General features: G+C 30.5%; 1 protein-coding gene across 1 annotated transcript; it reads right to left on the reverse strand.

Moving 5' to 3' along the window:
- Positions 1-3,304: 3,304 nt before the first annotated feature.
- Positions 3,305-25,225, reverse strand: LOC134690708 (thioredoxin domain-containing protein 5 homolog). The gene is made up of 12 exons (XM_063550730.1): positions 25,014-25,225; positions 19,485-19,575; positions 14,159-14,317; positions 13,179-13,385; positions 12,669-12,755; positions 12,005-12,139; positions 11,652-11,734; positions 10,679-10,805; positions 9,718-9,879; positions 8,968-9,050; positions 8,177-8,303; positions 3,305-7,729 (listed from the first exon to the last, which is right to left on the reverse strand). The coding sequence occupies exons 1-12, from the start codon at positions 25,166-25,168 to the stop codon at positions 7,592-7,594; spliced, it is 1,554 nt and encodes a 517-aa protein (XP_063406800.1). The 5' UTR covers positions 25,169-25,225; the 3' UTR covers positions 3,305-7,591.
- Positions 25,226-25,272: the final 47 nt, after the last annotated feature.

A 25,272-nucleotide genomic window follows, 5' to 3' on the forward strand; every position in this document is an offset into this window, starting at 1 on the left:
CAGGAGAAGATACAAAGAGTACCAATCTCCTGATAATGTTAAGATACAAATTGTACCAATATAATGGTCATGTAACGATACAAAGTGTACAAATCTAATGACCATATAAACATGATAAATATACAAAAAGTACCAATCTAATGGCCATGTTTAGATACAAAATGTACCAATATAATGGTCATGTAAAAATACAAAGAGTACCAATCTAATGGGTATGTAAAGACACAAAGAGTACCAATATAATGGCCATGTAAAGATACAAAGAGTACCACTATAATGGCCATGTAAAGATAAAAATGTACCAATATAATGGCCATGTTTAGATACAAAGTGTACCAGTATAATGGCCAGGAAAAGATACAAAGAGTACCAATCTAATGATTATATAAACATGATAAAGATACACAAAAAAAAACCAATATAATGGCCATGTTTAGATACCAAGTGTATCAATATAATGGTCATGTAAAGATACAAAGAGCACCAATATAATGGCAATGTAAAGCTACAAAGAGTACGATTAAAATGGCCATGTTAAGATACAAAGTGTGCAAATCTACTTACCATATAAACATGATTAATATACAAAAAGTACCAATATAATGGCCATGTATAGATACAAAGTGTACCAATATAATGGCCATGTACAGATACAAATAGTACCAATATAATGGCTGTGTAAAGATACAAAGAGTACCAATCTAATGACCATGTAAATATATAAACGATATAAATCTTATTGCCATATAAACATGATAAATATACAAAAAGTACCAATATAATGGTCAAGTATAGATACAAAGTGTACCAATACAATGGCCATGTTAAGATACAAAGAGTACCAATATAATGGCCATGTAAAGATACAACGAGTACCAATCTACTGACCATATATAAACATGATAGATATACAAAAAGTACCAATATAATGGCCATGTATAGATACAAAGTGTACCAATATAATGGCCATGTAAAGATACAAAGTGTACCAATATAATGGTCATGTAAAGATACAAAGTGTACCAATCTAATGACCATATAAACATGATAAATATACAAAAAGTACCAATCTAATGGCCATGTTTAGATACAAAGTGTACCAATATCATGGCCATGTAAAGATACAAAGTGTACCAATATAATGGCCATGTAAAGATACAAAGTGTACAAATCTAATGACCATATAAACATGATAAATATACAAAATGTACCAATCTATGGCCATGTTTAGATACAAATTGTACCAATATAATGGCCATGTAAAAATACAGAGTACCAATCTAATGGGCATGTAAAGACACAAAGAGTACCAATATAATGGCCATGTTAAGATACAAAGAGTACCAATACAATGGCCATGTAAAAAAACCAAAGAGTACCAATCTAATGGGCATGTAAAGACACAAAGAGTACAAATATAATAGGCATGTAAAGACACAATGAGTACCAATGTAATGTAATGGTCATGTAAGATTCAAAGTGTACCAATATAATAGTCATGTAAAACAATTGTACCAATCTAATGGTCATGTAAAGACACAAAGAGTGACAATATAATGGCTGTGTAAAATACAAAGTATACTTAACAGTATAATGGGCATGAATGTAAGGACATAACAAGAACCTATCTAATGTCGATGTAAAGATACAGTGAGTATCAATGTCAATGTGAATATATATGTTTAAACTCTTTTGGGTCATAATTTTTGTAACAAGAAACAAAAGGATTATGTCAATTGGACCTGCTTTCTTATAATCTATAAGCGACCTTGAATTTTTACTAGATATTTTTGTTCACAATTGAGATTCTGTATAGTGTGAAGTTATCCGGCCGAATTTCAATGGGGACTTACTGTGCACCACTGATTGCAGACAAGTTTCTGTATTGTTATGAGTTACAATTTATGCTAAAAATCATCAAAGCCTCATCGAAACAACATCTGATACAAAAACTTTACAACACTTTTAGATATATGGATGATGTATTGGCTCTCAATAATAACGACTTTAGCATGTTCACTAAAGAGATTTATTTTTCCATTTGAATAGGGACTTTCCAACTTGAATTTTTCTCGGAGTTCAGTATTTCTGTGATTTTACTTTTAACTGGAAGCATAATGATAAAAGAGATGCTATATCATTTCCTATTGTTATTCATCCATTTTCAAATGGTGATCTTATGGTGTTTAGAAGATCTGCCACGTTTATGTAACTACGTATTTGATTTTAACAAAAGAAATCCCTGTATTATTTAAAATTTACACCATGGTTTTTAATATCATAAATAAGTAAAAATATTTACTAAATGTTATCATCGGTATAAGGATATCGTTCGTAAATATAAATCAACATGCAGACCTTTTATATGTTCAGTTATTTCACATCCATTCTTTTTTTGTTATTATTTTTTACAAAGCACAAAAATGTCGGCATTCACCTCAAAAGCTAACCAGACCTATAAACAGACTTATAAAGAAGGGATATACCCGTATCTACGATGCTGTTGTCAGGTCATTAACGATAGCATAGGTTTTTTTTTTATTAATACTGATTCACTCTTGGGATCTTTCATGGGAAATAAACACATTTATTCTAAAACCAGTTGTTGGCATGACACGAGTTATGTTCTTCTCATATATGTTATGATGATATGATACTAAACCACTAATGAGAGGGATGGTCTTTGATTTTTATATGATGAACATTTTCTTTCAATCAGTTTAGTTGAGGTCTGGAGCTGGCATGTCAGTAACTGTAGTAGTCCTTTGTTAATGTATGTATCATTATCATTTTGCTTAGTTTCTGTTGTGAACTATTCTGTCATCGAACTCAGACTTCTTTTAAATTGAGTTTTACTGTGCGTTTAGCTGTGTGTTTTTTTTCTTTTCTACATTGGTTAAAAGTATTGGGAGGGTTGAAATTTCACAAAACATGTTTATCCGTCGCATTGTTGTACCTGTCCCAAGCATCTGGCCATTGCTAGTCTTGTATGATTTTTAAAATAGTTTTTTGGTTAGGTATGATGTCCACTTTCATCACAAGTACACATTTTGTTAAGGGCTAGCAAAATCCTGTTTCGTGGTGTGGGAGTTCTCACTGTGTTGGATACCTATTCTTGGCCTTCCACTGTTTTTTGGTCAAGTTGCTGTTTCTTTGACATATTCCACATTTCCATCATAATTTTTTTGAAAATACACTTAATGTACCAAACAAATGGACATTCAAAGAAATAAACAATACCAATGGTGTAGCCATGTAGACACGAAACTTATTTAATCTTATGGTCATGAGAAAAGACAAAGACTACAAATCTAATGTTTATTGAATATATATATATGAAATAAAATAAAATAAGAAATGAGTGATTTATATCAAATCATTACAACTATTGCTTTATATAGTTCAGATTGTCATGTCCACTAACTTACTGATCTTACAATACAACTATTGCTTTATATAGTTCAGATTGTCTTGTCCACTAACTTACTGATCTAACCATACAAAGCTGATGGCTAAAATAAAATATATGACAAAAGACGTTTTATTTTTTCTAAATTCTCTGGTAACTGGCCAGTTTTAAATTATTAAGATAGATTTGTTGTACACTGGTAAATTAGTATTGTTAGCACTATTGTCACCTGTGATTTTGCCTTCTGTTCATTCTATTATTTAATTTATTGCAAATTGCTCAATGCAACTTAGCTAATCGAGGGAATTCAATTTTATTTTCAAATAGACATTGATAAAATGTAAATTGAATCCGTCATTCAATTGTGATAATTTTTAACATGATTGAAGACGAAGCTGGTTTAAAATAGCTAAAGGGTATGGTATACGTATGTATAAAGTGAATACAGGGTACGCGTTGATGAGACAGTAACCAAACAACTAACAGAAACCTCAAGATTAGCACTCAGTCTTCCAAAATAAACAGGTATCTATAAAACATTTCAACCTCTAAATCAACCCCATTCTACAAAATTTAAAAATAAATTGAACAGAAACTATGCAAGATCTATCATCAACAACGAATTCCTCCAATGACAAAAAAATTAATATGACATAAAACAAGTATAAATTAGACGTCTTTATTAGTATTTTATCAGTTACAATCTTTTAAAAAAAACTTCAAACCTAAGAAACTGAATAAACAACATCAAAAATTAGAAATGACCATGTAATGATATGTTAATATTCTTGCAATATATTGCTTTTTTTGGCCTGAATCACAATTTTAAAGTTTTTTAACTGTATACTTTTCCTGCAAGTAGTTTTTTCAGTTCATTTTAAAAGACGTTCACAATTTTCTGACATTAATAGAATAATGTATATCCTGGTGTAAATGTTGAATATTTTAGTATGAAAATAACATATTATACCAGTAATTTATTGCATTCCAGAAAAAAAAGCTCTAAGTTACAAAAATTAAACACAGAATGTATAAAATACTGCAACAATTGAAATATAGGGTACAAAAAAATAATAGCAGAGTTCACATATGATCAACATTTTCTGAAGTGGTTCCTTTAGTTTCCTAATAATTTCTTAATTTATAAACCAATAATTTTTACAAATAACTTAAGCTATAAATGTAGTTAGAATATAAAATAAGAATAGCTGTTAAACAATTAAACACATAAGTAGAACATTTTGTTAATAAATGGATTTCTTACTGTAAAAAGTCTTGAAACCAAAATCCTCCAACTTTTAATTTTTTTCCCCAGCAAAAGATAATTTTAACAACATAAATTTTTGCCTCTCTATTAATAAGACTTAAAAAGATTTGCCCGTACAGTACACTTTTAGGAGAAATTTTGATTTCATAATTATTACTTAATTATTTAAGTAGTTTTTATTGTATATAAAGTAGATCATTTGATCAATTGCAAGAAAATACATGTGTAAGATTGGAGCATTTCAGTTCAAGACACAAGTTCACACTTTCCAAAACCAAAAGTTGGTATTAAAAAAGCTTAATAAAAAAGGTTAGTAAATCTATGAATAACAAACACAAAGGGAAGTAAGTGCAACATTCTTCTTTTTCTTTTTCGCATTCTTGTAATGAAATAAAAATAAGATGAGGTGTGAATGTCAATGAGACAACCCTACACAAGAGACTAAATAACACAGAATTTAACAACTATAGGTCACCATACTGCTTTCAAATTGAATGTTTGCATTGTCATGGAAATAAGTAGAATTGCACAATTTTATCCTAAATGTTACTTTTCATTCATCTATAAATCATATTAAAATTATATTTTGTATTTCTTTCATGTTCATGTCTCCCCTCAATTACACACACATAATACTTTTAAGAAACACAAAGAGTACACATGGTACCTGCTAAATAACAATATCAGATATGTTTTACAGAAATTGCTCCATAAATAAAAAAATAATCCATAGAAAACAAATAACATGTTCTAATATTATAATTCACTATGTTATTTTTTATTGCAAGAAGACTATAAATACCACTGTACAAATCAAATGATTAGGTCTTATTGAGTAAATAACAGCACAGTATCCATGTGTTCTCTCCAATTTTCAAATTATATTTAATTAAACAAACAAAACCTATGTTGAAAGTAAAATTGGCATCTAACAATTTGTTCAAAGACTCAATAAAATCAAAATTAACATCACCAATGACTGGAAATTTTGGTGAACACATGATTTGTTTATATTGTTAAACTGATATTATTTGATATAATGACAGTTTCATTCATAAATATAAATCACATGTATCAAATTTAAACACTTAATCCCAACAAATAATAAATTCCACACCATCCAATCACAATTATCCCTGTATATACATATCTAACAAACCACACAACTACTTAGTACAAGATATGGTCATTGCTGAACAAATCCAATATTACTGTAAATTCAGAAATTTTTGGAAGGCCTTTATTAATGCAAATTATGCGACTGGATAAGTTTTGCAATAATATATATTTAAGACCTGTATGGAGACTTTTATCGAAATCGCAATAGTTAAACTCGCATTTTTTTCCACTATTGAAAAATCGCAATAATAAATGCATGCAATTATTTCTGAATTTACAGTTTTAAATTTGTTTATAAAAGATGATAATGTTAATTATGGAGCAGCACTAATCTCAATATGCTATTGGCCTTATCCTTTTTTTATCTCTATTTGTTCAATACTGCTATTTACTTTCATGTATAACATTCAAAATGAAAATTGTGTAACATATTTGTATATACAATGTAGCCATTGTCAGCCAATATAAAATTAATTCTGTATACAATGGAAGAAAAATGAAAAGAATGGCACATATGTCGATAACATTGAACGATAGGCAACATGGATTTCTGAGTATATAGTACACACTATGAGATACATGTATCACCAACATTTTATGACATGATCAATAAAATTATTAAATAAAAAATAACATGAGTTATGCCCACAAAAAAAAAAGTAATGCCATCATCACTTGAAAAATCTTTTATCACATACTGAGAAAATACCGCAGTCAGTTACAAATATCCCTGGATTTCATACATCACTAATACCATCAAATATACAACCCTAAAATTGTTATTTAAATTGTCATGTTTTAAACCATAAAAAGAACCTAGAAGATGGTTCATCAATGAAAAGAAAGATATGTGCTAACATATGTACAGAAGATGGGTTTCGATTGACACAAGTAAGTAATGATCTCTTATCAGACTTGTTTGTATTTCAATTTGATTTTTCAATAAGAAAATCAACTGTTTATCTCAAAAGTGATGACAAGGGAAGTAACTGAAACTCATGTTTATACCCATAGTTCTAATTGTAAAAATTTCTGTTGATATAAAAGTCACACACACATAAAATGCATAGAGGTTTTCCATTTGATTCAAAGATTTCAACTAAATCAAGAAATAACTACTCAGAGTATAAAATTTTTGTTAATCTTTTGCCCATTACATTGTTCACTTTATTTTTTTGGCCAGTTTTCTCTATTCTTTTTTCCTTTATTATTCTCTATTCTATAAACCCCATCCAGACCTCAATTTATTGATGTACATTACAACAATGTGACATATATTTTGAATTATGTTAATTTTTGCACTAAGAGAAAAATTAATGAACCACTTTAAAAGTTACAGACGATAACACTACAAATACTCATAAAATTAGGGTATAACCAAACAAATTATGCAAGATTTTCTTTATTTTTGTTATATATTTATTATTGGACATTCTAAAATTAGTCCAGTCTAGACTTATCGGTCTCTTACTATCAGTCTGTACTCATAGTATACTAATGTTCCATCATTGAGTGTCATTGAATCAGTACATCGTCCTTTGTAAGGGGATTCTAAAATCAATTAACCCTGATAAAATATCAGATACCAGACAAAGACTTTCTTACTTATTTAAAGTTCTAATAAATCTTTAAAAAAGACAAATTAAGAAGAAAATGTCTGCCCTATCCCCCTACCCAAATAATTACATTTCCTCCCTACCCTTATAATTATATGTTTACAGGGTAACTCCCTAATGCCAGTTGTTAACCAATATTGACCAATAAAACCTTAATTTCTACATTTCGATCCAATATGATTACAATTCTTCTTTTCTGTCACTGTCAGAATTATGTTTCTCAACAAAAGAACCTAAACTGTCCAAGTCTCTCCCTCCTCCATATTCTTCCTTCTTCTCTCCATCCTTAAAGATAAGTAATGTAGGATAACCTCTGACCTGGAAGTAGAAAATAACATCACATTACAATTTACCCAATAAGAAGTGAACAAAGTGAGGGCAGATGTAGAAGAGTTGACATCGAGACAAATTTCATTCAACACTTTAAAAGTTTTGAAAGTATTAAAGATAGGGATTAGATTTGAGACAGCAATCTAGATAGAAACACATGGGCTGATTATTTCTTCCAATTGATCAATAGGGCTTTGGTAAAATGCTGTTTAATTCATATAAAAAAAATCAAAATGAGAGTTCAAATTATTGCGATTATATCCCTGTGGCATTTTTCACAATAATAAAAACATCGCAATAATTTCTGAATTTAAGTAGATTTTTATAACTTTTTCAACAAACTTGTAATTCTTCAGGGATAATTTTTAGTTATTCTACTATTCCATTTAAAAGACCCTGGATATGTATCATAATAAAGCATGATAAGAAGTTAACCTGATTTGCTTGACAAATATCTTTATACACAGTACAATCTACTTTAGCTATTTTCACAGTCTTTTCACCCTCAAATCTCTTAGATAAGTCTTCCCATGTTGGAGCAAGGCTTTTACAATGGCCACACCTGCAACAAAAGTTATGTTATAAAAATTATAAATTTTGTTTAACATAAACAGTTTTTATGACATTTTTTATGATAATTAAAATACATTTATGAGACAAGACGAGACATGAGGAAACATAGGGTTCTGTAAATTAAATCAATATACTAGCCTACCCCTAATTAGAACTAGGTATACAATCAGATGTCAAACCAAATACACTGGAACATTGATGATCAACTAAAGGTAGACGAAATATTTATACCAGATCTCCTTATTATCATAACTGTTTCTTTGATATACTGCATTGATATTCTGTGCAGCTTTTTTTATGGTCTTGTCTAGTTTAAACCTGCCATATATATCTGTGCCTGTCTGAGTGTCATATGTCAGGAATCTCATAATTACTTTTAATTTTACATGAGGTATCACAAAAATATACAATTGGAAAACAGGTATAAATATACAATCATGCTTAGCTTCTTGTTGAAGGCCATACCTTGACCTAAAATGGTTTACTTTTAATCTATAAATTGTGACATGGATGGAGAGTTTTCTCATTGGCACTCATACCAGATCTTACTATATCTATTTTAAGGTTATGAAAATTCAGAATTCAAATTGTATTAAGCAAATCTTAAAGTTCTGTCATAGAGAACAGATATGTCTGTTTTATAATCAACTCACCATGGTGCAAAGAATTTGACAAATGTAACTCCTTCACTAATGGTGGGTTGGAAGCTTGCTGTATCTAATTCCAAGACAGGTGACTGAAAATTAAAAAGGCCTTCTAATCACACCATTATTAAAAAGCATGTAAACTGGTACGGTTAATTAAAATCTTATTTGTTTTATTCAAACATGGTAAATGAATATGAGGTAATCAATCTCTTGTACTCTTGTTTATTATTATTATTATTATTATCATAATATGGTCAAACTGTAAAAGTTATTTACAAACATAAAATACATTTCTGTTTACCTTATTAATTACCTCCCTTAAATTTTAAGATGAAGGGAGATAATTCTATTTTTCTTAATTTTTTTTAATAGATTTAGAAATGGATAAAATGCTGTTTCAAGAAATAACAGAAAATGATTTCCTGAATATAATTGGTCTCTGGTGCAGTGTTGCCTCATAGGCAATAATACCACATCTCCTTTCTAAATATTTTTGTAGTTTGTTGAGTCAATGCTGGTCCTTTATTAAAAATGACAGTTATTCTATCATTTTTCACATAAAAGAGATCTGAAGGCAGTCGTAGAACCTAGCTTATTTTCATAATTCTCCTTAATAATAACAGTGTTTCTAAGAAAAGAAAAAAAGTGAAATAGTTCACAACTGATTATCTACCATATCTAAAACTGCAAAATGAAATTGTAAATTGTTAATTTTATTTTGGAATAATAAATAATTAAAAATAATAACCAACATACATTGAATTCTTCTGCAATTTCTGATGGTATTTCTTCTTTCATGTCACCAGTAAAGACAAATTTATCTAAGAATGTTTCCAAACTGGGCAAATCTCTTCCTCCACTATACTCTTCTTTCATCTCTCCATTCTTATACACTATCAATGTAGGATAACCTCTGACCTACAAATTATAGAAATATTCATAATTTCATAATTTCATAATTTCATTGACTCAAAATAAATAATCTTCTTCTACTAAAATTTTTAACAGTATTTCAAAATGTTAAAAAAGCAAAATAATGTGTAGTAGGACATACTGCATTGAAACACAAGAAAATGGAGAAGTAAACACAAAATGACCCATGCTTTTATTACATATTTGTTTTTTGTTATTTTTTTGTACATTAATTCGGCAGTAGGTTCTCTCATTTGAATTATTTGACATTTGTGATTTCAGGGCCTTTTATAGCTGACTATGGGGTATGGTCTATGATAATTTTAGATGGCCATACAGTGACCTATAGCTCTTGTGGAGATTTGTCTCATTCCACATTTTTTTTTATCTTTAACAAATAGTGATCTTTGACTGTGTTTCTTTTATCTGTACATCCATTGGACATAGTTTGTGTAACAATATATAGTTGTTCCAATAAGCTTCAGTTAAACTGAACTAATAATTAAGTGTTATAGAAAGTAATTTAAAACAATGACATCAATGTCAATCTTTTGAAAGCAGAATGGGTATATATCAAATACAGACAATTCAGAAGTTATTGCAAGGCTTTTATAAATGTAATTAATGCCACTGGTCAAGTATTGTAAAAATAAGAACCCACATTGTGATAACTGAGGCATATATCAGTATGCTGATTTTTCTGAAATCGCAATAACTAATCTTGCATTTTTACCCATTCATAAAAAATTGCAACAATAAAATGCACACCTTAATTTCTTAATTTGCAATAGATAGCAACCAATACCTTTTTTTCCTGACATAATTCTTTATGAAGTGTACAGTCAACCTTGGCTATCCTTACACTGTCAATATCAGCATACTTCTTGGACAAATCTTCCCAAGTAGGAGCAAGTCTTTTACAATGTCCACACCTTCAAAAATAATAAATGTGTCACTAAAGATAATATGAGCATTTATTGCACCACGGGTAAACATCATGTTGTGATTGGTTTAAAGCCGTCACATGGTGACCCCCTATGAGACCGTAGGGGGTTAGTAAATTTCATATGGGGTTCATGATGCGTTAATGATGATGTAATCTATTAATGGTGTTGTGTTTCATGGTCTATTTTTCAACAAAACACCGCAGAAAAAGTCAAGGGTGTGATAAATACCTTATACGGTTAACTACTGACCCCCTACGGATTCATAGTGGGTGAATAAAATTCATAGGGGATTCGCCCTCCCCCTCCCCCCTATGGATTTACTAACACTCTATGGATCCATAAGGGGTCAGTAGCAAAATATAAATTAAAATATGCATGTGTCAAAGTTCAAATTAAAAAAATACGAACAACAATGCATAGCAAGGTCAATAAACATATAAATTCATAGGGAAAGTGTGGGAAATTTGATATGGAGAATAGCTTTAGTTCTTTGAAGCTCAGTTCTTCGCAAAGTCTTTTCTTATTTTTCCTACTGAAAGCCCTGGCAATTAAAAGAGAGGACCAAACGTTACATTTTACAAGGCACATGATAAGAATAAATATTGAGAGGACCAAACGTTACATTATACAAGGCACATGATAAGAATAAATATTATGTCTATTCTTCTGCATAATTTTATGTCATATATAAATAGTCTTTCATTTAGGACAAAGTGGTGATGAACCTTGGAATATTTTGATGTCAAGTCAGTACCAATGGGTTTTGAATGCATTTCCTTTAATCTATACCCAAAAAAAGATATAAAGCTATTACTCTACATAAATACATACCATGGAGCAAAAAACTTGACAAATGTAACTCCATAATCAATGGCTGCTTTAAAACTGCCAGCAGTTAACTCAACAACACCATCCTAAAAAACAGGTCAAAGAGTTCATCAATTTCTAATCACTGACACTCAGGTAAGGTCAAGAGTAAAGTTGATTTTAATGCAAGTTACCATCAACTTATTTTTTGTGATTACGTTTTGTTAATTCTTTATAGCAGACTGTAAAATAAACTATTAATTTTAAAAATTCCAAAAATAAATATTTGGATTACAGTATCAGAAATTTCTCAAGATCCTCTAGAGGCGTTTTGATAATTTTTGTTTGTAGTTTGTAAGCTGTGTAAAAACACTTACTTCACTTTCTTGTGTAGGAACTTTTTCTGGCACTTTTTCCTCTTCTCTCTCAGCATTGTCATCTTTCTGATCCACCATTTTCTTGATAAATTCCTTAAAGGAACTCAGATCCCTTTGACCTGCATACTTTTCTACCTATAAAATGTAAATCAAGTTTAACTGGAGTTGAAGTCAGGAATTCATGAGTGAAGTCATGATTATTTGGATATAACTAAGGACTAATTTTATATAGGACTTTGTATGGAAGAACCCCTGATTCTAAATCATTACTATAACTGTAAATGTGGAAATTTTCATGTACATTGTGTATCGTCATATTTTTGCATTTTTTTTTTATTAAAAATTATTGGCAAAAGGTTTAAGTAACTGCATCAGATCAAAAATGTGTCCAATAAACCAATACTGTTCGAAACTTGTAAGCATGTGGATATTCTTTCCCATTTCTCTAGATTTTCAAAATAACCCCAGCATGAAAAATTCCATGTTTATAGACTATAGGTCACATATCTTCAGGAAATAGGCACTATATCAATTAAGGCATAATCTCATTTTACATGCCTTTTATATCTGTAGTTTTGACCACTTTATACTATTTGACTGCCACTTTTGGTGGAGCTCTACTAATTAAGTCTTGTGACATGAACAGTGTCAACACTATACAAACCTTTTGTCCATCTTTGAACCATAAGAGAGTAGGATAGCCTCTCACTTCATGGGAACTACACAACTGTTGGCTAACTGTACAATCAACCTGAATAAAACATGAATAAAACATAATCACCCTCATAGTGTTAAAATAATATATGAAAGGGTGACACATTTTGGGGATGTGGATAAACTGTAAAAATGTTCAGATATTTTCAACAATATTAAGCAATACAATTTCTAAAATACTTTGATTTAATTTAGTGAAAATTCACCTAGTTTTATAGGTATAACTATGCAAAGAATAAAATTTTCAGAGGAAAGAAAGTAAATTTGTTGTCATAATCAAATTTTGTCCGATGTAGAAGTGAGATCTAAACCAACCACATGTTGAATAAATAAAAATAACCTACAGATCAGAAAAAGAATAAATCATGTAAGAATAAGAGAAAATTTATTTTCATACCGTGTGGTCTACAGTGTAAAAAATGATTGTCACAATATTAGCTTAAGTATAGAATTTTCAAACCTTAGAAATAGTAGCTGGACTATCATCCTCATCAAATTCCTTGGCTAAATCTTCCCAAATTGGAGCCAGACGTTTACAATGTCCACACCAGGGGGCATAAAACTTAATGAAATGGTTCCCTGTTTCTGTGAAGCCAGCAAAGTTTTTATCATTAAGCTCATACAGTGGTCCTGCCAGTTCCTCTTCCTCTACCTTCTCCTCCTCTCCCTACAATAAAACTATCATAGTTAGTCAGATACAAAAGGAGTTATGTACATTTGTTTATTAGGATTCGGGATTGGATAATGACATTATTATGTTTGAAATATCATCCAAATCAAAATTAATATCCTTGAAATTCTTACTGAAATTTTGAGTGGAACTTCATCATTTCTTTAACATTTAGCATGTTTAGAGTTATATACATTCTGTCATTTGGAACTTGTAATTTGATTTAATGTCACCTACAAGCACTGCTAAGCTTCCAGACCCCTAAAGAACTCTCTGTCTCTGTAACTTACCCATACTACTTGTTCCTGAACAAAGCTTTGTAAATCTAAAGACATGTTTCTTTCTATCCCTGTAACTTACCCGTCCTAGTTGTTCCTCAACAAAGCTTTGTAAAGCTTCCAGATCCCCAAAGACTTTGTTCTTTCTGTCTCTATAACTTACCTGTCCTAGCTGTCCCTCAACAAAGCTGTGTAAAGCTTCCAGATCCCCAAAGACTTGGTTCTTTCTGTCTCTATAACTTACCTGTCCTAGCTGTCCCTCAACAAAGCTTTGTAAAGCTTCCAGATCCACAAAGACTTGGTTCTTTCTGTCTCTATAACTTACCTGTCCTAGCTGTCCCTCAAAAAAGCTGTGTAAAGCTTCCAGATCCCCAAAGACTTAGTTCTTTCTGTCTCTATAACTTACCTGTCCTAGCTGTTCCTCAACAAAGCTCTGTAAAGCTTCCAAATCCCCCCCCCCCCAAGATGTTTCCCTGTATCTCTGTAATTTACCTTTCCAAGCTGTTCCTCAACAAAGCTCTGTAAAGCTTCCAGATCCCTCCCACCTTTGTATCTGACAGCACCATCTTTACCATTAGAGAAGAACTTGATGGTTGGGTAACCAGTTACATCATTGTCAGCACAGAGGGCTGTTTCTACAGTACAATCAACCTGGAATGGAACAAAGGATCAAATACACTGCAGACTATGGTTCAACAACAGGCTGTCAAAATGACGACCAGCCAGATTTTACTTTACATTTATTTGTGTCATATGCATTTAAAACAATTAAAAACCAAAACTACTGAAAAGTGACACTGTTTTGTTATGGACTTATAATTTAATTTTGGATGCAATGCGTTTTCTGATTGGCTGATGTCATTTTGTTTATCAGCTCATAAACATAATTTAGTCATGTGATCGTGACGTCTTCAACGTTCGAAATAAACACGAGTTATTCAGTGTGCACCACATTTTTTATGTTATTTCTTCATAGACAAAAAAAATATTACAGTCATTCCTTAATTGAGGAACAATATATCAAATATAACTAAAATAAGACAGAATTTTATCATCACAAGGGACCAAAATTTTGTTTTTTAAAGGTTACTAAGGCGAATAACTCTTTAACAGTAAATGTCAAAACGATTAAAATCGAAACTTGACCTGTATATTATGACCTTGTAGTGAAATTTCAATTAATATGTTGTTTATGTAGTAACTAATGGGAATAATTTTAGTACTTAATCAAATATTCCTTGCTACAGTAGTTAATGACAAAATGAATGAATGGACATTTAGTAAATAAATTGGAAATGTTTCCATCGCACACAGATGGATGATGCCCCTGCTTGCATATAACATTATAAAGGGACATAACTCAAGAACTATAAAAGTGACACTACCCAAATTTATACTGAGATTTTGTGGTATTAAATAAGCATTGTGTATAAGTTTCATAACATTTGGTCATTTAGTTGAGGCAAAATTAAGCTTGATAAAGCTAAATTTCAGTAGGTACAAATGAACAAGGGTAAAACTTAATGCCCCCTCCACTACGTTGTTTGTTTGTCTTTTTTGTTGTATTACTGTCAGATGGCCAAGGTGTAATCTTTCTTTTCTTTGAAATCTCATTTTTGATTGTCTCCCTTTGAAAAAAATGTATTTTCCATAATTTTACACCTCCACACAAAAACCAGCATGTTAAAATCTGTTTGAACATGTTTAATTGATTTTTATCAAATTTGATCAAATATTTAATGAACCTTCCTGAATTTGAACACTCGGCTACAATAAAATGTATATGTTGTCAATAGCTAACTACTGATGTTGTACATGTGTTGCACATGTGTTGTTTAACAGATGGTGCTTGAAACATCTCTTTTCTTCTTTTATATTAAATTTTCCCCATATGTTTTGAGTTGACTTATTTTTTCATCACTGTGAACAAATATTTTCTTTGTGACAAAAATAATCTTGTCAGCATATTAGGCTAGCAAGAATTATTTTTTCTGTAAGTTAAAGATATGTGTACATTATTATACATTGGACATTTTTACTAGGTGTTAACACATAATTTGGTAGACTGATGAAATTAAATTCGTCAGAATTCAAATAAATGTTGAAATATACCATGTTATAGTGCAGAAAAGATAAAAATTGCATACAGTGATTTATAGCAGTTTAATTCTTATTTACCCAATATTTTGACTACGGTAAATGCATAAGAGGTCTTTAAATCAAAGATCAAAATCTAAGAGGCTGGTAAAGGGTTATTTTCGTGCAACAAGTTTTGCCATTTTTAATTCACGTGCAGCCATGAAAAAGGTTAGTTATCAACCATGTTTCTTGAAATTGGTAAAAAGATCATGGTGCAGGAAATTTTTAATTGTTCGTTCAGCGTGAATGGCAATTTTATTTCACACTCTTCCGTGCTGATACAGTACTACCTGTGACTTTATCTTATTAATGGTGGCCATAAAAAATATGTTGACCATGGTGGCCCTATACGTCCATCATCATACCCCATGGTGCTTTTTTAATACACAAGGTATTAGTCAAAAACTAGTCCAGGATAAAGGGAAATCTTGAATGCATTGAAGTGTTAAAATTATATAACTTACAGGTCTGTCCCGTCAGGTGTCTCAGGTAAAATGTACATGTATGTGTTTGTCAAATTTAATAACTGTGATTATGACCATGATGACAAGAAATTCAAAAACAATTGAATACAATGTACATACTGTACGTTTATATAAACCTTTTACTTAAAAAACAATTATTAAAAGTATGTTTATTTCAAATGCTAGTCAATAACTTGATCTTTGACTTTTTGCCATTTCTATTCAAGATTCTTACTAAGAAGAAATTAAAAGAATAAGAAAAAAAGGAAGAAACAAAATATATAAAAAAGAAAGAAAAAAAACAATTAAAAAATAAATAAAATTAAAGACAAAAAAATAAAAATAAATTAACAGACTAAAACAATATTTTATTCTACATTTTCAAAAAAAGGTAAAATGTCAATTTTAAAAGAAACCTAAGTTACCTGTACAGGTAAATTTTAATGAAACATACCAGCTGAAAACTTCAACCCTAATTGATTTTAACAGGTAACATAATTAGATAAAAATCTGCCTATGATTTATGACCCCCAATAAATGGCCAACATCTCAAGATTGAATACCCCAATAAATGTCCACCATTGGATGTTGACCATGCAAGAGGGTGGACATTACTAAGAGGAAGTCACAGGCTGTACTGTACCTCCCCCCTTTTTACACCCCTCATCTAAATTAAGTGTGACAGAATGTCCTTAGGTAAATGGCAAGATCAAAAAGTGAAACACATCAATCGAATGACCTGCATATTACTTCTTTTATTACTTGATAATAATTATATAATTAAGAACACTCTTGTCAATCTTAATAAGACTTTCTAACCTCTCATCCTTTAACCTGAGATCTCTTCACCATTGTTATCTACATCTACTAGAACACACCCGCGAAATCGCGGGTATAGTACAGCTTTGTGGACTGTTGTAGGATGATTTTTTTTGTAAAAGATAGTATGTATGGGAAATTTCATAAAAGATATCAACAGCCTTCTCCCTTGTTTAAAAGTCCAATATTCGTTTCCTATCTGTTAAATTCAGATAAATACGTGTGTCTGGTCTCAGACCACAATTATTCTTCTCCTTTGCTACAATGCTGCTTTTGGTAAAAGTCAAATAAAATTAACAATTTGCACCGTTTCAAACATGAAATAAATCTAACTGCTTATATATAGACCTTTATTAGTCTAATAAAATATGCTTCTAGGACAATCCGTCAGTGTTTTTTCTTTCTTTTGAGAGCCTTATTAAGATGTCAATGGTAGGATATGCATATTGTATAAATGACTTAGGCTAATTTGAGGAGTGGTCGGAGGGCTCCTGATCCCGAAATCACGCGCTTAAAACCATGAAATCCAGAGATGCAGAATTAAGAGAAAAGCATACCCTGAAATCACGAAATTGAAAATATATTCCCGGATCCAGTCAAGATCAATCCCCAAATCCCGCGCTTAAAAACACACGATCCCGTCGCCCCGAAAAATGCTCGCCTACTTTTAATCTCTACCTTACTTTCATTTTTGCCAAACTCACTATTTTCCCTTTCAACAATACATTTTTATGTCCCATTTACGGGCATTATGTTTTCAGGCTAGTCTGTCCGTCCGTCCGTCCATGTATGTCCCACTTCAGGTTAAAGTTTTTGATCGAGGTAGTTTTAGATGAAGTTAAGCATGTTTTACTTCTTTTAATATATATGCAAGTGGTATGACCCCTTAAGTTATCAGTTCAAAGAAAACAGTAGACAGAATCAGGGCCGACATTCTATACTAACATAGAAAGTCCCTGACAGAATACAGATAGTCTCTATATATTAAAGTAGTATAATCGTAGTTTACTTGTAGATAACGCGAAAAATAATTATCTTCTTTAAGGAGGTATCATAGTTGTGGTTCTTGCGATCTAAACACCGTCATATGAAACGCGAAAAATAATTGTCCTCTCTAAGGAGGTATAATAGTTGTGATTATTGCGATCTAAACACCATGATATTGAGAACGCTCTGAATGGCTATTTTTTTTCTCTATTTTTGTTATCCATCATATATATATGATTGGTTGTACTTGTGTCAAATATTTTACTTATTTTAATATATATATATACAACTGGTATGACCCCTTGAATAGTAAACATTTCAAAGAAAACAGTAGACGGAATACAGAGAGTCTCTGTATATTAAAGTATCATAATCGTAGTTTACATATAGATAAACGCGAAAAATAATTATTGTCCTCTATAAGGAGGTAAAATAGTTGTGGTTCATGCGATCTAAGCCCCATGCTATGGAGAACTCTCTGATTGGCTTATTTATTTTTCATATTTAGTTATCTATCATACGATTGGTTGTATTTGTGCATCTTTCAAACCGGAAATCTAATCTATGACTAAAAGTTAGTTCGATGACGGAATCATATCCGGACTCCTTTTTTGTCGATTTTCTCCCAAAATAACTCAATCTGAATAATCATAAAAATGGATGACAAATGCGACTATGCATGTTACCTATAGGACACAGAGGCATGATGATTGATTTATTGTGGAAGGAAGAGAAGCGACACCAAAAATGAGGTCTTCTCGTTTAATAGTATAGATCTGTATGTGTACATCTTTTTTAGAGTTGAATGTCGTAAAAATACCTTCATTTTCTTGACTTAATAAATTTGTGTAAGTTTTATGTAGGTAATGTCAGTAAATAACCTTAGGTAACATCTCCTTTTTTTTTGCTTTGAAGCTATTTCTTGTTTAAATTAATATGTAGTATTTAAGGTTAATCTACCACAGGCAAAAACATTTTACATGAAGTAAACATCATGTTCTTAAAAAGTTTGGGTACATACAAAACTATATTAAATATCAGTTCCTTGATGAATAAATTCACACAACTTAACATGCTTAAGGAACATACTGTAAATCCAGAAATTATTGTGTGCATTGATTAATTGCAAATTTTTAAGAGTAAACAAAGTTTAAATTAGGCAGTTAGTTTTCTTGTATGAATTGTTTTACATTGTCATTTCAGGGCCTTTTATAGCTGACTATACGGTATGGGCTTTGGTCATTGTTGAAGGCTGTACGGTGACCTATAGTTGAAATTTTTGTGTCATTTTGGTTTCTTGTGGAGGGTTGTCTAATTGGCAATAATACCACATCTTCTTTTTTATATTTAATTTCTGCAATTATAGGAAATATACAGATACATATATCTTGATAAAGAAAGAAACTGACCTTTGCAATGACCACTTCTTGTTCTTCTTTGTCATTAAAAACTTTGGCCAATTGATTCCACGTGGGAGCTAGTCGCTTACAATGGCCACACCTGTAAATAAATAATGAACCACACAATCTTTATTATCATATATTCTTGGCCAATTCTTTATTATCATATATTCTTGGCCAATTCTTTATTATCATATATTCTTAGCCAATTCTTTATTATCATATATTCTTGGCCAATTCTTTATTATCATATAGTCTTGGCCAATTCTTTATTATCATATATTCTTGGCCAATTCTTTATTATCATATATTCTTGGCCAATTCTTTATTATCATATATTCTTGGCCAATTCTTTATTATCATATAGTCTTGGCCAATTCTTTATTATCATATATTCTTGGCCAATTCTTTCTAGTCTTTTACAACATATACAATGGTTACACCTATTAAAATAAACATTTCTTTGTTATAATATATTTTCACCGATTCATTCCATGTTGGAGCTAGTCTTTTGATTAAATAGGGAATCACTGAAGCAAGACTGGTGCTGCCCTCTCCCCCTTTTTTTAGGTTAGTCAGTGGGACCTCTTATAAAAAGTTCTTGAGGGCCACTGCTCAGCTGAGTTACTTTTTCAGACAGAGGAAAATAATCATGCTTCAAAATCTAGCAAAAAGCATACATGTATCATGAGTATACTGTACAATAAGTATAGATATTTGAAAAATAAGTTTGGAAGATTATCTCTCATGGTGTAAATAGATGGACCACTACAATAATAAGGTGTATATTTGAAATGACAACATGCATTGTTTTGGAGGTGTTGCAGATTTGAAACACATCAGCATGTAACACAAATACAGGTATCTTCTTCACATTGCTCTCAGCTATTTGAGATAACCCATAAATTTACCAATGCATGTCAAATGTTTAATAATTCATTTTATACTAACTGGAAGGTATTTTTTATGTGATAATTTTTCAATTGCAGTATATAAACAAAGTTATTTTTTTTAAATTGTATTCAAGGGGGGGGGGGGTCATACTGACCCCTCAAGCCCCTCCTGGCTACCGGTGTGTGGTGTTTTCTTGAGGGTTTCACAAGGTCAGTAAAATTGTTGAATCACCAGTTCACCACTATTGTGTTATTTAATTTTGCACAGGTTTTATTGTTATGCATGGAAGCACAAATAATTAACCACATTATTTGAAAAAAAATAACCTATATAACTTGTATATTTCATTAGAATTCAAATCAATATACTAACTAAGCTGACATGGCAAATATGTTACAAACTTAACAAAGTCAATAATTCACAGATAAAGTCAATGAAAGTAAAAAAAGATGACAGGAACATCTGTTACACAAAATCTTCTTTTAAAAATATGTCATTTCATCAGTAAAAATATTATCTAAGGCCATTCTTCAATAATTCTATGTTTAATGTCACAAGAACTTGAAAGAACAAAGAAATAACAGTAAAATAGAAAAGATATAAAAAATTAAAAATATAATTTTATTTATATACATGCAGATATATGGATATTATAATATAAATGCCTAAATTCATTTGAAACAAGAATTGTTTAATTTCTATGAACTTAAGAATTGTACTGTCATGACTGTAGCTCAACATAATAATCTAAGAGTAAGAATTCAAAAAATATTAAAGTTAGCAACAAGTATGATTCAAAGTCGGGATTATTATTTTTTCCAGGTACTATATATACAAGCATAAAACACAAAGTGGCATCACAGATTTTTTTTTAAATACATGTATATATATATAATATATCAATGCATTATGGAAGTTTCCAATTTTTTAAATTTAAGAAAAGAGGTTTTAAAACCCATCTAGATCATAAGCATGATAATATTTCAGTTTTAGAAATGACTGGTCATGGATACAATTTTTTAATGTTAAACAAATATCCTCCAGGTAGAACAAATATCCTTAAGGAAAAATATATGATAAAGTTCACTCTCACTGTGCCTATTTATGTCAATAAATCTATAAAAAAGCTTCCGTGTTAAACATAAAGCTTTTGGCAAACAACATGTAATAATACTGTGATAGCTTCTGTTAGCTTTCATATGGTTTATGATCATCATGATATAGATCTTAACATCACTTTTTTTTTTAAATTTTAATACACAAGACACAACATGTGTAATTTTATATCTTTTTTAAAATCATCGAAAATAAGCCTATATATGCTTGGATGAATATAATTATCATCCACTTTAAAAGTTTTCATTTTTTAAAGTTAAAGGGAATACATGTACATGTGTATACCTTGTTTAAGTGGTTCTATAGTTGTGCACATAAACAATAAAAAAAATCTTTAAAAGGTTATCCAATTTAAAATGACTGACTTTAATGCCATCTTAGTGACAAAACCAAGCAAATTATTATACAGCTTAGCCTTAACATTAAAATCTAGAAACAAATATCAAAAACAGTATACATATACGTACACTGAGAAAATAGTCACAATTAATTTAATTGTTACAGATTCCACATGTACAAACCCATAAAATAATTCAAATCAATTAAAAACAAATGAAAAATCTGAAATACAATTCTTTCAATTGTACAGATATAATACCATTCAGTCATTAAAAATTTAAAATTCATGAAATATTCATAATAAATCACCTTTTCTCATCAGCATTTAAATGGGATAAGTTATTGTGAGTCTATGATTTAAATACAACCATCAAATGGCTTTTAAATTTTGTATTGAATAAATGATAATACTAGGAATTTTTAAATTTTAAAACTGTATGAAATTAAGCCACGTCAGCCGCAAAAATTGATCATTGCTCAAAATCATGATTTAAGGCCAAAGAATTTTTTTTTTTTTTTTTTTATATAAAATCAAGTATCATCTTTTTTAATGGTAATCATTGGCAATTGCTGCAATTTTATCTCTTTCTTTCTACTTCCAAATCCAAAAGCTCATGATCATGAAGCATCTGTTTTATCATATACAATGTATCCAATTCAAGACCTGATAATTATCACATTATATGGGGGGAAAGTCCCTGCAGGGGCGGATCCAGCCATTTTGAAAAGGGGGGTTCCTAATATAGGATAAAGGGGCGGTTCCAACCACATGCCTCCATTCAAATGCATTGATCATCAAAAGAAAAAGGGGGGGGGGTTACAACTTTTACTTCTTCAAACTTTGAGTTTAATTATTTTGTGGAACAACCTCTTTCTTTCTTTATGTCTTGTTTATCAAGAGACTCAGTAAAATGGTGGAATGAGAATCATTTGGTTTCCTGCAAATTTGTTGTTTTTAAACATATACCAGATGCTTCGCAGGGTGCAGCTTTATACGATCGTAGAGGTGGAACCCTGAACATTTGGGGCAAGTATGGACACAAAACTTGATACAGCTCTGAATTTGGATTGTGATCAAATAGTTGACACAGCATAGGTTTCTGACACAGAATGAATGTGGTCTAATGAACTTAAAATTTTATTATGCTGTTGGATATTAAAAAAAATTAGTGAAGAAATTTTCTTTTAAATTTCTGAAATCTGAAATCAAAAAAATTGTACCCCCTGCCCCCATTTTTTTTACCTCCCTCTTTCCCTTATTCCAAAAATAATCTAAATTCAAATTTCTAATGGAGTTTGCAACAATAACTATTAATTAACCAGATTTTTTTTTTGTTTTTCCACCTTTTTTGCCCCTTTAATTTGGCCTAATTGCTGAGGGATTAGAGCCATAACTCCCCATAACCACCCCTTTGTAGTATGGCAACTTGTGCTATAATTTCAGAGAGATTTATACACTTAAACACAAGTTATTGACTGGAAAATACAAAAATGCTTATTTGGGCCCCTAATTCCTAAACCTTTGAGACCATAACCCCCAAAATCAATCCCAACCTTCCTTTGTGGTTATCATGGTTATAAACATTGTGTATAAATTTTATTGATTTCTATTTACTTATACTAAAGTTAATATCTGGATTTTTCAGTGGAAACCATGTGTCTTTGGACGACGACGATAACATGATACCATTAAAAGATGCATTTTTTGCAGTCGTATAAAAACTCCCAGGTAAAAAATCTAAATAAATTCCTTACATTTCAAAATGAGTCTGGACCTTTCTCAACATAAAAATTAAAGCACATAAAATGTGTTCTCTTTGGAACCTTTACCTGATAAATCAACTGCAGTTTTCAGTATCTGTTAAAAATTAACAAGCTGACTTTGTATCTTCATCAATATAAATATATATATTGTTTTAAATTCTATGATATAAAATTAAAATTAGTATTAACTGAATAATAAGAGTGTTTCTGAGTTGACTTTGAAAACAACTTCACAACTAAAACCCCTAATAACAGGACCAAAATTGGAAATGTTTCCCTTTTTTTTATATACTGTTTTCAACAAATTTTTAAGTTAAAACATGCTTGAATTCCAAAAATATTTTTTTCATACAGTTGAGCTTACACATTATTCTGTTGACAAAATTAAACAAATGCTGCCATGTTGAAATTCATACAAAATTACAAATGTATGATTTCCTCCATATATATAACAAATGTTTATCAATAACTGTTTATCAAAAAGAACTAACTAGGACAAATATTTTGAATTTATTCTGTTTCTGTAGTTGCACTTGTATTATGGACCTGATTCTTCATATTGATATATTAGAGTTGCAGTTTATACATAAAATCACCAAAGACCCATCAAATAACATCCAATTCGAAAATTTAAATATATGAAGCTTCTCTCCTGGTTCTGGATTTTCTCATTGTGTTGAAGACCCATTGGTGGCTGATTTCCATTTCTATTTCCATTAATTTTATAGTAACAATATGAGACAAAAATAGTTAACATTTTTTGTCAGACTTTTTTATTTTCTCGCATTTGTGCAGAAATCTGTTTCCTTCTTCTGGTCTTGTTAGTCATGAGACTTTAACTAAAACATATATTTATCAGTCTAGTAAAATAAGGAAAGAACTTACTAATTTTATTTTTAATAAATGATGATAGCTTTTCTGTTTACATTGAATACATGCAAGACACCACAACTTAAATAATGTCACAACTAAAACTAAAAATCCCTGACAACAAAACCCAATTCAGAAACATTACAGTATTTCCATTTCTTTTGAAGTTAAAATATGTTTGAATTAAAATTTGTACAGACTTCGTCCCTTTTCACAGGAACATGTAATGCCTACCTCATATTCATGATATTATTCTTCATGTTCTTCTGGGAAAATATGTCATCAGAAAGTAAATGCCTTTAAGTGACAGTGTCGTTTGATTTTTTGACATGCTTTCTACTAAATATATCCAGGCTAACTGTAAACCAGGGCAGTTCAGTTATTTGTCAGTCATAAACTGAAATAATTTGTCTATGTGGTCCAAACAAATTGGTTGTATTTTAATCTCACAAGTGTCAAATAATTTTAAACAAATTGAGGGAAAAAATAACAAACAAAAAATAAACCAGTAAAATACATATATAAAATGAAAGACAGATTTTGTAAGTCACTCACCATGGGGCAAAGAACATAACAAATTGTTTTGTCTCCTCCACTTGGGTAGCAAAACTATCGGCTGTATGTGACACAGCTTCAGATCCATGATCATCATTGTCAGAAGTCACAACAGCAGAAAAAACAAGTAACAACACAGCTCCTACTTTCCACATGTTTACTTTCGAAACAGAAACAACAACCGGAAACGGAAGTACAGATCGCTAATGCAACGTTGATAAATCTCTAAAAAAAACAAAGTTTTGTATCCATATCAAAT

This window comes from Mytilus trossulus, chromosome 11 (genome assembly GCF_036588685.1).
Source record: "Mytilus trossulus isolate FHL-02 chromosome 11, PNRI_Mtr1.1.1.hap1, whole genome shotgun sequence".
NCBI classification, from domain to species: Eukaryota; Metazoa; Mollusca; class Bivalvia; order Mytilida; family Mytilidae; genus Mytilus; species Mytilus trossulus.

Bases quoted from the DNA above. Each gene is read 5' to 3' on its own strand.
- LOC134690708 (XM_063550730.1), bottom strand. From the start codon at position 25,168: ATGTGGAAAGTAGGAGCTGTGTTGTTACTTGTTTTTTCTGCTGTTGTG. The intron at 14,318-19,484 runs GTCAGTTTCTTT...GTTCCATTCCAG, and splicing joins AAGAAGTGGTCATTGCAAAG to GTTGATTGTACTGTAGAAAC. The intron at 8,304-8,967 runs GTGAGTTGATTA...CTTTTGTTGCAG, and splicing joins GTCAAATTCTTTGCACCATG to GTGTGGCCATTGTAAAAGCC.